The sequence below is a fragment of the Neltuma alba genome, unplaced genomic scaffold (genome assembly GCF_004799145.2).
Source record: "Neltuma alba isolate B1F8T4 unplaced genomic scaffold, ASM479914v2 tig00012557_pilon, whole genome shotgun sequence".
In the NCBI taxonomy this organism is placed as follows: domain Eukaryota; kingdom Viridiplantae; phylum Streptophyta; class Magnoliopsida; order Fabales; family Fabaceae; genus Neltuma; species Neltuma alba.
Window position 1 is genome coordinate 109,253 of NW_021637014.1, and position 12,199 is coordinate 121,451.

Genomic DNA, 12,199 nt, shown 5'->3' on the forward strand with positions numbered 1-12,199 from the left:
ATTTACAGAAACTTTTAGTCAAGAGCGCCAAGCATCTAAAATTTTTTCAGAAATAAATTTACTTCAAAAGTTTAAAATTGTAACATTTTTTCTTACTATTAAAAAACTAATGTTGGTTGTTAACATTTTTAGCAATAGGAGGCTATATTACTATGATTTTAAACTAACGTTGGCTATTAACATTTTAAACTTTAGAAGCAAATTTGCACAGGAAAAAAAAATTTAGATGCCAAGTGCTTTTAAATAAAAGCTTTTGGAGCAAATTTACATCTTAACTCATTTTAAGCCAAACTATTGACTGATTCAACAATTTGTTTTTTTTATTGTCAAACCAACTAGTTGGGTGCATTTTTAATTTTATTAACTCAATTTACAAATTCTACATCATCATGTAATTTTTTTTTTGGTGATAACATCATGCACATTTGTACATTACCTTACATCATCATTTTCCTAAGCACCTGTAAATTGACCTTATTACGTCACTTATATTTATAAATTATAAATTATAAATTGTAACCATCACAATTAATTAATAAAGCATGAAGAGTGATGTCAACCATCACGCTCATGTGATGGCACATTTAAGCATGTGGGTGCATGAAGGCCGATTGAATGATACTTTAGCATTGCGTGTTATTCATTATTATTAAGATATTGGATTAAAATTCAATTTTGCCGGAAAATTTTTATGTAAGAAGTCCGAATATCCATAAGTTTTTTTTTTAAAAGATTAATTTAGCTCTGAAAGTATTAAAAAATGAGCAAGGTCTCTCCTAATAGCCGTTAAAAATATTACCAGTCTTGCTTAAGATGTATTTGCTCATTTTTTTAAAAATATTTTTGAGGCAATATTAATTTTAACAAAACTTCCACAGGCGCACCGCTCTTATACAAAAATTTTCGGCTCAAAATTGAATCTTAACCATAAAATACTAAAGTCTTCGGGCTATATATGTCTGTGCGCGCACGCGCGCCCGACATATATTTAAATCTGCTGATTTTGCTGTTAGAAATACGCAGCCTTAATTTAGTTTATTATTCTGTTGTAATCTGTGTTTTATTTTACCTGCTACAAATTTGATCAATTCCTTCAAAGATGATTTCATAATTCCGGCAGCTTCCATAAGCGGTATCCATAAAGGCACCCTTTGACAATAGTTCTGCTTTTTCTTAGAAAACGAGTCAAAGACTCGAACAGTCAAAAGAAAGAAACAGCTCCGTCTTTTGACAGCAGACTTGATTTCCCTATAAAAGAATTGGAGTATGATTCAACCAACAGTTTGAGGAGTAGTAGGTTAAATTATGACACAATTTTTTTATATATTTAATTTATACATCATAAAATTATTTTTAAAATTATGATTTGATTTTCATCTAAATATTTGATTAAGAAAATGCAACTTTGCCCAATTAAAAAAAATGCTTATGTCGTAATGATGTACTAATTCTTCAATTAATTTATTTTTTAAAAGAAATTAAAATGTCATTGTCATATTAGAATCTTCTATAACCTTTGAGTTTGATATTTAATGACATAATTGCAATTTTTCCCGTTTCTTTCCTTCTTTCTTTCTTGCGTCTGGACGCATTGTTCCATAATCACAATCCAATTCGTTCTTTTTCTCTCTCGTAACTTTCAAACTTCTTCGCCAAACCCTGTTGCTCCTCCTGGATTTTCAACCCGGTATATGCTTTTCTGATTTCTCTCATTCGCCCACATTGCCCCTCACGCGCGCTTCCGTGTTTCCTCATGACGCGCCCCATCCTCTAACTCATGTTTGGGTCCGCATTTGCTGGCCCAATCGTGATTTAAAACGAAGATAAACTTGATTATATTTTTTGGTGTTGTTTGGTAGGACTTATCTTGTATTGGGCTTATGAAAATTTAAGCTGTCCAACCGTGCGTTTAAAATAAGCCAGAGGAGAGAGTTTATTTTCAACCTTGAAGAGCTTATTACTGTTCTAAGTGTGTCAGAAATTTTTTATTTTCTCTTTCCCTCCCTTTTGGCATTATTATTCCTTGTGACTTCAATTGTTTTTTTTTTTTATCAAGAGCAATCACCCACCTCATCCTCTACCATCCCCAATTCTTTGTCACCTCCTCCCAGAAGCTCCGTTGCTAGTCGTCGTGAGCTGCGTCACATCACCGGCATGAGGTCTCATGTTGGGTGCGTGGCGTGCTAAAGGCTACTCCTTCATTGAAAGTCCAAGTTGCATTCACCTTATCTGAGCTAGTGTTGTCGTTTGCAACTAAGTTCATCGCTGTTTGCCGATGCATATGAGTTGTGCATGGAGATCTCAGCTTCCCAGTGCAATACACCGTCGGATCTACCTCTGGCAACCTTCGGGTGGTTGGATCTATTATAGGTTGGCCAGTTTATTTTGTTGTCCTACTTTTCAGTTTGATGACCTGTGGTTACCTGAATGTGCTGTCGTCTATGGTAGTCAATAGAAGGCTGAAAAATTAAAATGATTTTTGGGTCGATTGAAAATAGGCAGCTTGTTTTCCACAGGGAAGCTGAACGTTATTCTGTTGATGATGTACTGGTGGGGATTGAATAGAGAGAAACAGGGAGAAGAGGTGGGTGGAGAAAAACTGATTTTTGGGTCCATGCTTGCCTCATTCACACATTTAACGCACTTAACAAAACAAAGAGAAACAGGGAGAAGAGGTGTATGGGGAAAAAGTTAAGTAGATCAAATATACAATTTCATTGTCATTATTCTGTTGTGTATGATTGTATGACATTAGATGATCCAATATATATATGTGTTCCTTGTCCTGACTATTGGAGATAATTGATCGAGAAGAGGTATATTTATATTATGACAAAATAGTTTAAGAAGAATTGAAATAAAGCGGTAAGTAAACAACATAATTATTAAGTTGCTCCATTTCGCGTGGAATGATTGAAGAAGTGAGCTGCCGAGCATGTAGAGAGAGAGAGAGAGAAGGAGACAACAATTTGGCATCTTAAAAAATAGAAGAATATTGAATCCCGTTTTCTAAAGGTTACAAATGTTAAAAGAATGTTAATTATTGGTTTTGATGAGTTAAGTACGCCTTTTTTTAAGGTGTTTATTTCCTTCTTGTACAATGGCTTATAATCTTCAGCTTAGTTCACTTTTTGTGAGATTCTTTTTGCTAAACAAAATGTCAGGCTTATTTGGGAGAGAAAACGATTTGTTTGCTAAACCTATAAGTGTGCTAAAACATTGTGATAATATATTTATAATTTCAAAAAATTTTGAATAAGAAAACCAAAAAGGATAATGTAATCAAAATGTCTTAATTGATATTTTATTACTTGATAATAATATTTGGAATTTTGATAACAAAAAATATATTAAATTATTAGGAAAATAATATATATTCTTATTTGCCCACAACGTATGTGTTACGTAATATAGCTTTTATTATTACATTTTTAGGGCTTTGCTTAATTTAGTTTGTCTTACCTTGATCAAAGGGCATAGAGAAATGGATAATGATAAAAGAAAAGCGACATGGGATCCTTACACAACCAAAATTCTAATTGATGTTTGTGCCGAGCAAATAGTGCAAAAAGAACAGTAAGGAACATCGTTTACAAGGCCTGGTTGGGGCAAAATTGAAAAGAATTTTCAGGAAAGGAGCAAGAAAATGTATAACAGGAAGCAACTTAAGAATAGATTTGATATTTTGAGAAAAAATTGGAAGTTGTGGGAAAAATTGATGTCTAGAGAGACTGGCATTGGTTATGATGCAGCCACAAATAAGGTGTTAGCCTCCGATGAGTGGTGGCAACGAAAATTGCTGGTAACTATTTACATTGATTGAGTTTTAATTTTGAATATCAGTTTAGACATCACTTACACTTGCCTAATTATGTTAATGTAGGTGGGCCCCAACTTCAGGAAATTTAGACATCAGGGGTTGATGTTTGCATCAGATTTGATGAAAATATTCAAAGATGTTGTGGCTTCGAGAGACTACATGTATGCACCATCAGCCTCACAGCCTCAGTTGGCACTTGCTTCATAGCCTGACACAGAATAGGAGGAGGATGTTTATAGAGTCAGCCTAGACCAATAGGAAGGGTCAAGGGACAGTGAGGATGAAAATTTTGGTGTTGACCCAACAACTAGTGCAAGGGTGACAGATGACTTAGCCGGTTGCAACTTAAATTACCCCGTGAGTATTGGACCAATTAGTTCAAGAAGCCATGGAAAGAGGAAGAGGAGTGAGACATCTAATAAGAAGAAGAAGAAGAAAGCTACTACCTTAACTAAAATTTTAGATAGCCTTAGTGTTATAGCAGCTACTTCTGAGCAACGAGCAACATTGGTTGAAGATCCCCAAGTAATTGACAAGGTTTTGGCATACCTAGCTAGCCTTGACAAGTTTAATGATACGATCAACTATATTATGCATCGGCTAAGATGCTTACGCGGTTGAGATGGACTAGGCAAGCCTATTTGGGGTTTATGCATGATAAACGCAAGTTATTGAGGTGGTTGATACCGGCAGCGCAAGATCTAGACACATGGAAGGGACCTGCAGTTTAGGACCTAGTTGTTTTACTGTTATTATTGCACTTGTTAACTTGAACTGATTGTTGTTTTAATCTAAACTGATGTGGCCTGTTGTATGAACTTTATTAATGACTATGTAATATATTTACGCTAATTTCTACTTGTCATCTATGTGTTTGATTTTCCTGTTTGAAGTATGAAAATTATTTACTTAGTCCTTATAATGCTTACACTGTGTTGTCATCACAGTTACAGGGTTAATTCCAGAAATGGCCAATTGGAATGATGATTCACCATGGAATAAAGATACTTTGGGGAATTGGAATAATGATTCATGGTGGAATTAAGATGACCATTCAGCATAGTTATCCATGATTAATAATGAATTAACACAATATGAAGCAGTAGGTGCATTGATTGGTCATTATTGTGAAATATACATGTTTACATAGTCCTGCAGACAAGGGATTTATGGGTGCAAGGCATTATGGTAGGGCACGATGATCGATGTCATGAAATGATTAGAGTGGATAAACATGTTTTCCACCTCTTACGTACTAAATTAGAGGAGCATGGTTTACAAAAGTCTAAGTACGTAGGAATTGAAGAAATGGTCGCGATGTTTTTAAACATGGTTGTATATGGACAATGCAATGGTATGATCCAAGAACAATTTCAACGTTCAAGGGAAACTTTAAGCAGGCACTTTCACAATGTCCTACAATCTTGGCTTAACCTATCGAGTGAATTGATTCAACCCAGATTCTATATTTCGTGGAACTCATACAAAAATTAAGAATGATTCACGTTATTATCCATTTTTTAAAGACGTAATTGGAACAATTGATGGCACTCATATACCGTGAGTTGTCCCTACTGCAAAATGAGACAAATTTATTGGCAGAAAGGAAAATCCATCACAAAATGTCATGGCTGTATGTGATTGGAATATGTGTTTCACTTTTATCTTGGCAGGACGGGAGGGATCCGCACATGATGCTTGTATATTTGACAGCTATTACAAATTCATCTCTACATTTCCCGCATCTACCTCCAGGTATATGTTTATATGTTCCAATCACACACATTTTTAATTATTTTATATTTTTATTCATTTCACAATGTCTCAGATTGTTTCATGAATCATTAGGGAAATATTACTTGGTTGATGCGGGATATCCAACACCAAATGGATATCTAGGTCCATACAGATCTGAGCGCTACCACCTTCCAGACTTCCGATGACAAGTAGGATTTCGAAATAGTAATGAAGGCTTCAATTATTATCATTCTAGTTTAAGGTGCACAATAAAAAGAATATTCGATGTTTGGAAGAATAGATTTCAAATCTTACGAAATATGTGTAGTTATGACTTCCAAACACAAGTGTACATGGTTTGTGCAACAATGGCCATTCATAACCTTATAAGGAAACATTCAAGCTCTAACTTCTTTTTTCAATAAGTTGAAAATGGTAATATAGTTGGTGAATATGATCAGGTTGAAGCTAGTCAACCATCGTCTTGAAATATTACATCACAGTTTTCATCACATATGAATCGTGTCCGTCATACAATTAGAGACCAAATTATCCATAGCTTATCAGTTAATTAATTACATAATATTATTTCGTTTCACTTTGTTGCAATACTGCAAATTGGAGTTCAAAATATTTTTATCTATTCAAATTATGTTTCACTTTATATTTCTAATTTTTTTTCATTTCTCTGATGTTTTCAAATTTAGTTCACTCAATAAATTTCACTTCTTCATATTAAATTAATTTGAATTCATTGTATTATGTCAATTCATTTTTTTTATCATGATTCAATTTTAATTCACTCATTAAATGTCACTTCTTCATTATATTATCTCAATTCTTTTTTTTTTTTCATACTTCACTTTATATTTAAAATATTTCTTATGATTTCTCTAAAGTTTTACAATTTAATTCACTCATTAAATTTGACTTCTTCATATTAAATTATTTTAATTTTATTGTATTATGTGAAATCATTTTTTAATCATATTTTATTATCTATTAAAACTCATATTTATTTTGGTTATTTTACAACCAAACTTACTTTTACTCAACCATCATCTAAACAACTTTTTATCAATCTCATTTTTGTAAACTAACTCTTCTGAATTTTAATTCAAATATAATTCAGCTTATCTAATTTAGCTTTTATCCAACTTTGTTTTCTAATAAGCTACTTTTCTAATAAGCTACTTTTCTAATGGTTCATCTAAACAGACCCTAAAACGCTCAAGAGCTGAGTCCAAACGCCAATCCTGCGCGTCACGTAACCTCCCTTAACTGTTCTGCTTGAATCAGCGGTTAATGCCGGGTTTTGAACGTAATTCAGCGGCTCGAAGGCTCTTTCTTTTTCCCCAAGAAAAATTTGGTCACGTGACTCGCCTCCGTTCTGTTTCTGACCTTCTGACCTTCCCTTTAAATAATCCCTCCCATTTCTGTTCCTTTCCATGCTAAATCACTCCTAAAGCCTCATCTCAAATATATTCTCAGCCTCTCTCTAGCGCCGTTTTTAATATCCACTAGTGTTCTCATCATCTCATGGGTATGATATGAAATTTTTTTTTAATCTTTGTTTCATTGGTTTGCTTCTTTTCAATGTTGGAATGTTAGTTGTAATGTGAACTTATGTGTTTGTCTTGACTTGCTGAGCAGCATCAAACAAGAAGATCAAGATCGGAATCAATGGTAATTGATGTTCTTTCGTGTCATAGATCTGTTTTTGGTGAGGTTTCCGTGCTTTTTTTTTGACGCTTTTCTGGAATGTGATGTGTTTTTGTAGGATTTGGAAGGATTGGCCGATTGGTGGCCAGAGTGGCTCTTCAAAGGGACGATGTTGAGCTCGTTGCAGTGAACGATCCTTTCATCAGCACTGAATATATGGTATATAGTTTTTCTCTATTGATTATTTGATCTCATTGTTGAAGGAAATTTGAAGTTCACATTTATGTGATCCCGGTTTTTGCTCACAATGTAACTTGTTTATGTGACTGCTCTCACAGACATACATGTTTAAGTATGATACTGTTCATGGCGCTTGGAAGCACTTTGATGTTAAAGTGAAGGACTCTAAGACCCTTCTCTTTGGAGAGAAGCCCGTCACTGTTTTCGGACTCAGGTAATGTAGTTGAGGTGTTTGTGCGCGAGACACACAGAATCAGAGAATTCGATGCTCGTTGCCTGTAGGATTCTTTGCTGTTTTCTTACTTATTGATTGTGTAATACTAGGAACCCTGAGGAGATCCCATGGGCTGAGGCTGGTGCTGAATATGTTGTTGAGTCAACTGGTGTTTTCACAGATAAGGAAAAGGCTGCTGCCCACTTGAAGGTTTGCCACGATCACTATTTCTAATTGTTCGTGTTGAATTATAGGTTGCATTCTTGGCTTCTGGTAATGAATCGGCTCTGTTTTGACCTCAGTAATCTGCTAAAACTATTTTCTGTCCCTGCCTCATTCATTAAGGACACTTTTACCCTGATGTTAAATGTTATTCTCAAATATGAAGTCTGATCTCCGGTTTTCAACATCCAAGTTTCTTGCTATTGTTCAAAGATATAATAGGGATTTCATTTTGGATCATGGTGGTGATTAGGGTGGTGCTAAGAAGGTTGTCATTTCTGCCCCTAGCAAAGATGCACCCATGTTTGTAGTCGGAGTTAACGAGAAGGAATACAAGCCAGAGCTTAACATTGTTTCCAATGCTAGCTGCACTACCAATTGCCTTGCTCCCCTCGCAAAGGTTTTCCTTCCGAATCCTTCTCACATGTTTGTCTCTGCAAATAATTTGCCGATGCTATGTAACTTTATGCTTGTCCTACTTTTTCTTAACAATTTGATTCTCATGGCAGGTTATCAATGATAAGTTTGGAATTGTTGAGGGTCTCATGACCACTGTCCATGCCATCACTGGTGAGTTATTCAGCAAAATATGATATCTGAGTCGCTTTCATGTTTGTATCACTTCGATGATATTAATCACGGCTCTGTCTGTTTGTTTGTCATTCAGCCACTCAGAAGACTGTTGATGGTCCATCAAACAAGGACTGGAGGGGTGGAAGAGCTGCTTCGTTTAACATAATTCCCAGCAGCACTGGAGCTGCCAAGGTACATAGCCGCGAACAAAATTTATGCTTGTTAGATGCAGATGCAGCAAGTGATTCTCATTTCTCACTACTTAATTCTCAAAATCTGAATGATGCATAGGCTGTTGGAAAAGTTCTGCCCCAGCTGAATGGCAAATTGACTGGAATGTCTTTCCGTGTCCCTACCGTTGATGTCTCAGTTGTTGACCTTACCGTCAGGCTAGAGAAAAAGGCAACCTATGAGCAGATCAAAGCTGCCATTAAGTAAGTTATCAATATTTGAAGCCTACCTTTAAGTTATTAAAATGATGTTTCCATTCTAAACATTTTCTTTTGTTCACAATACCCAGAGAGGAATCAAAGGATAGCCTGAAGGGAATCTTGGGTTACACTGAAGATGATGTTGTCTCTACTGACTTCATTGGTGACAACAGGTAATGTTATTAATTATATTTGAATTATTCTTTGGATCCTCAGATCAGTAAGTGGGGTTATTCCTCTGAAGATGATGATGATGATGATGTTCCATTGATGCAGGTCAAGCATATTTGATGCCAAGGCTGGAATTGCTTTGAATGATAACTTTGTGAAGCTTGTTGCTTGGTATGACAATGAATGGGGTTACAGGTAATTTATTTCTCTACTCTTTATTGCCATCACTGTCCTTGGATGTGGAAATATATTATGCTAGCTTTGACCCTTCAGATTTGCGCGGATTTGATATTCCCAACATTTTTGTTTGTCTCTTTTTGCAGTACCCGTGTGATTGATTTGATTGCCCACATTGCATCTGTTGCTTAAATCTTTCCAAGCGCATTGGATCACCCGGCTTTGAATTTTGTCTCACTCAGAGAATGTTTCTAATGTTAGCGGTGTTTCAGAATAAGCATTTGTGCTGTCCTAGTGTAGGCACAAAGCAATCTATTTCAATTGTGTCCAGTTATCTTATAGCATACGTAGGCTTTTCCTTCTCTTGTTCAAGAGCAATGGGTCCTATGCTGTTTGGGGGGGGGGGGGGACAGTACAAAGTAACATCCGGTTTCTGTCATATTCGTTTTTGGTTAATGGTAATTAGTATTCGGTTTCAATTTTGTGGTTTATGCTTTCATTAGAGAATCGCGCTTTCACTTTCGCATGCCTAACAGGTCGGACGAAATCCGAGATGTTATATTAAGTATTTAATCCCAATTGTGATATCAGTTTAAGATAATATCCAATTCACCAAGGGCTAAGGCGAAAAATATTGGCATGGTGCAATTAATTTACGGGTAACATGCGGGTTTTTGTGTGTGAGAGGGGACAAATTCAGGATGGGGATATCTTGGGTAGAGCTGGTAATATGGGTTGAACCCGCGGGTTCAACCTACCAACCCGCCAAAAATAACAAGTTAGGGTTGGTTAAAAGCCAACCCGCCAGTAAACGAATCTTTCCAATCCCCACCGCCAGGCCCGTCAACCCGCGAGCTAATCCGCATATTTTTTTTTATTTTTAAAATTTTTAAAAATTATTATAATTATATTATTATATATGATATTATATCTAAAAAATTAAAAAAAAAATACCTATATAATTTATTTGGTATTTCCAATCAAATATTTCAAGAAAAAAATAAAAATATCATTATATTTTTTTAAATATTGAATAAAAAATAATATTAAAAGATAAAAAAATTTTAAAAAAAAAGTAAATAATTGCTGGCGATTGGCGGGTTAGGGTTGGTTAAAAGCCAACCCGCCTTCAAGCGACGCTTTTCAACCGACCCATATGGGTTGAACCTGTCACGGGCCAACCCGCAACCCACGGGTTGGCCCGTATTACCACCCCTAATCTTGGGTATGAGAATTGAAGAAAACAAAACGTGCAAGGGGCTACAAAATCGTCAAAATATTTTGTACCAGTAAAAGTTAACCTATTTTAAGAAAATTGTGAAGGTGTGAAGTTCAAAGTGTAATTTTCTCAACTAGTTTTCACTTTTCGTTGTTTTAAAAGTTGTCCTCATTCTTAATGAGTCTCTTCCCTCATAATGTGGTTGAAAAGCCATCGTGATTTTTTATCTTGAAAGTGTATACAAGTCTGTCTAAATAATAAATAGAAGCATTCCGTGCATTTATCTTGATTTTATAGAGTGTATTATTCATTGTTTAGTTCTAGATACTAACAATTAATGAAGGTAAAAATTACAATTGAAAAAGTTTAGATGAGAATTGAACTTATTACTAATGCGAATCTTTCCACTTTGGACTATCTTTTTATAATTTCACTCTCAATTTCGATATTCCCTCTAGTTTTAGTAGCACATCTTGTAGGAATAATACTATCCCAAATCCATAATATAAGAGCTAGTTAGAAATTAAATTTAATCCTAAATATAATATCTTAATTTATTTCATCTCTCAAATATATGATACTTTCCTTAAAATATCTCTGGTTTCCACCAAGTAGAACCAAAAAAACAGGTTGAGTCCGTCAAGCCGGCCCCTTTAAGTCTAAAACTTGTGAGGGTCAAGCTTAAAATTTTGCTCTTAAAATGGGAAAGGAGCTCAAAAGGGTTGGCTCTGTAAGACTGGGGGCTTAAACAAGTCAATTCTGCAGGGCTAAGGACTGGCCCATTTATGTCTTTTTATAATTTTTAATATAATTATAATACTATTAATTTTCTTAAATTATTAATGATATTTCAAATATTTAGTTGTTATTATTATCATTTTTAAATTAAATTTCATAAAATAATGGTTTGATTTGTTTGGCTTTGGACAATAATTTATTCAATTAATAGCTAGAATGTAAAATTTAAAAGCAGAATTTTTATGACAAAGAAAAAATTGATATTTTTGCCACCAAAGAAGGGCATGTTCATTGATGATAGTGATAACAAAATTTCAAAAAATTGATAATAGTATTTTTCTATTGCATATTTGCACTCTTAATGGAATTTTTGAATGTTGTTATCTTATCAATGAATGTTTTAGATGTTCTTGGGTGTTTAAATATGATGATATTTTATATTTGTGACTTAATTTTATTCATATATGTATGCCTTTTATTAGTAATTTTATTGTTTTATTTTTAATTTTTCAGATAAAACATGTGAGAAATATTAAAAGAATTGCATTTTTCTTAGACAAACAAAAAGCCCGTGGGCTGGCCCTAAACCCATCAGTTATGGGCCGGGCCTAGTGAAATAAGATATTTTTAAAATTTTAATCCTGCAGGGCTAGGCCTGCCCGTATCTCCAGCACTACCACTAAGGGATAATTTCAATACACATGATTTAAAATGGTAGTTTAGAAGAGTTAGCATACATTTGTTATAATTAATTAACTTAACTAATTTTTTAATATCTTTAAATTTAGTTATCTAATTTTTATATTAAGAATTGGAAGTAACATCAACTATTTTCTTTTTAATTTCACTCTTGTCTCGTTCAATGTAAGCTTGCTTTGAGAATTGCCTAGATAAAAGTGGATTTTGAAGATGCCACAGTGAAAATATCCCTTAGTGGTTAAAAAAGTTGCCACAAATTCTGAAAGTGATTCTAGGCATACAAAAACTTTGTTCTC

General features: G+C 34.4%; 1 protein-coding gene across 1 annotated transcript; it reads left to right on the top strand.

Moving 5' to 3' along the window:
- Positions 1 to 7,012: 7,012 nt before the first annotated feature.
- On the top strand, positions 7,013 to 9,608 carry LOC114728577 (glyceraldehyde-3-phosphate dehydrogenase, cytosolic). The gene is made up of 12 exons (XM_028915485.1): positions 7,013 to 7,100; positions 7,211 to 7,243; positions 7,338 to 7,438; positions 7,558 to 7,673; positions 7,784 to 7,883; positions 8,149 to 8,295; positions 8,405 to 8,465; positions 8,563 to 8,660; positions 8,760 to 8,902; positions 8,989 to 9,072; positions 9,176 to 9,265; positions 9,394 to 9,608. The coding sequence occupies exons 1-12, from the start codon at positions 7,097 to 7,099 to the stop codon at positions 9,437 to 9,439; spliced, it is 1,023 nt and encodes a 340-aa protein (XP_028771318.1). The 5' UTR covers positions 7,013 to 7,096; the 3' UTR covers positions 9,440 to 9,608.
- Positions 9,609 to 12,199: the final 2,591 nt, after the last annotated feature.

Coding starts and splice junctions, on each gene's coding strand:
- LOC114728577 (XM_028915485.1), top strand. Junction 7,244..7,337: donor GATCAAGATCGGAATCAATG/GTAATTGATGTT, acceptor GTGTTTTTGTAG/GATTTGGAAGGATTGGCCGA. Junction 9,073..9,175: donor GACTTCATTGGTGACAACAG/GTAATGTTATTA, acceptor CCATTGATGCAG/GTCAAGCATATTTGATGCCA.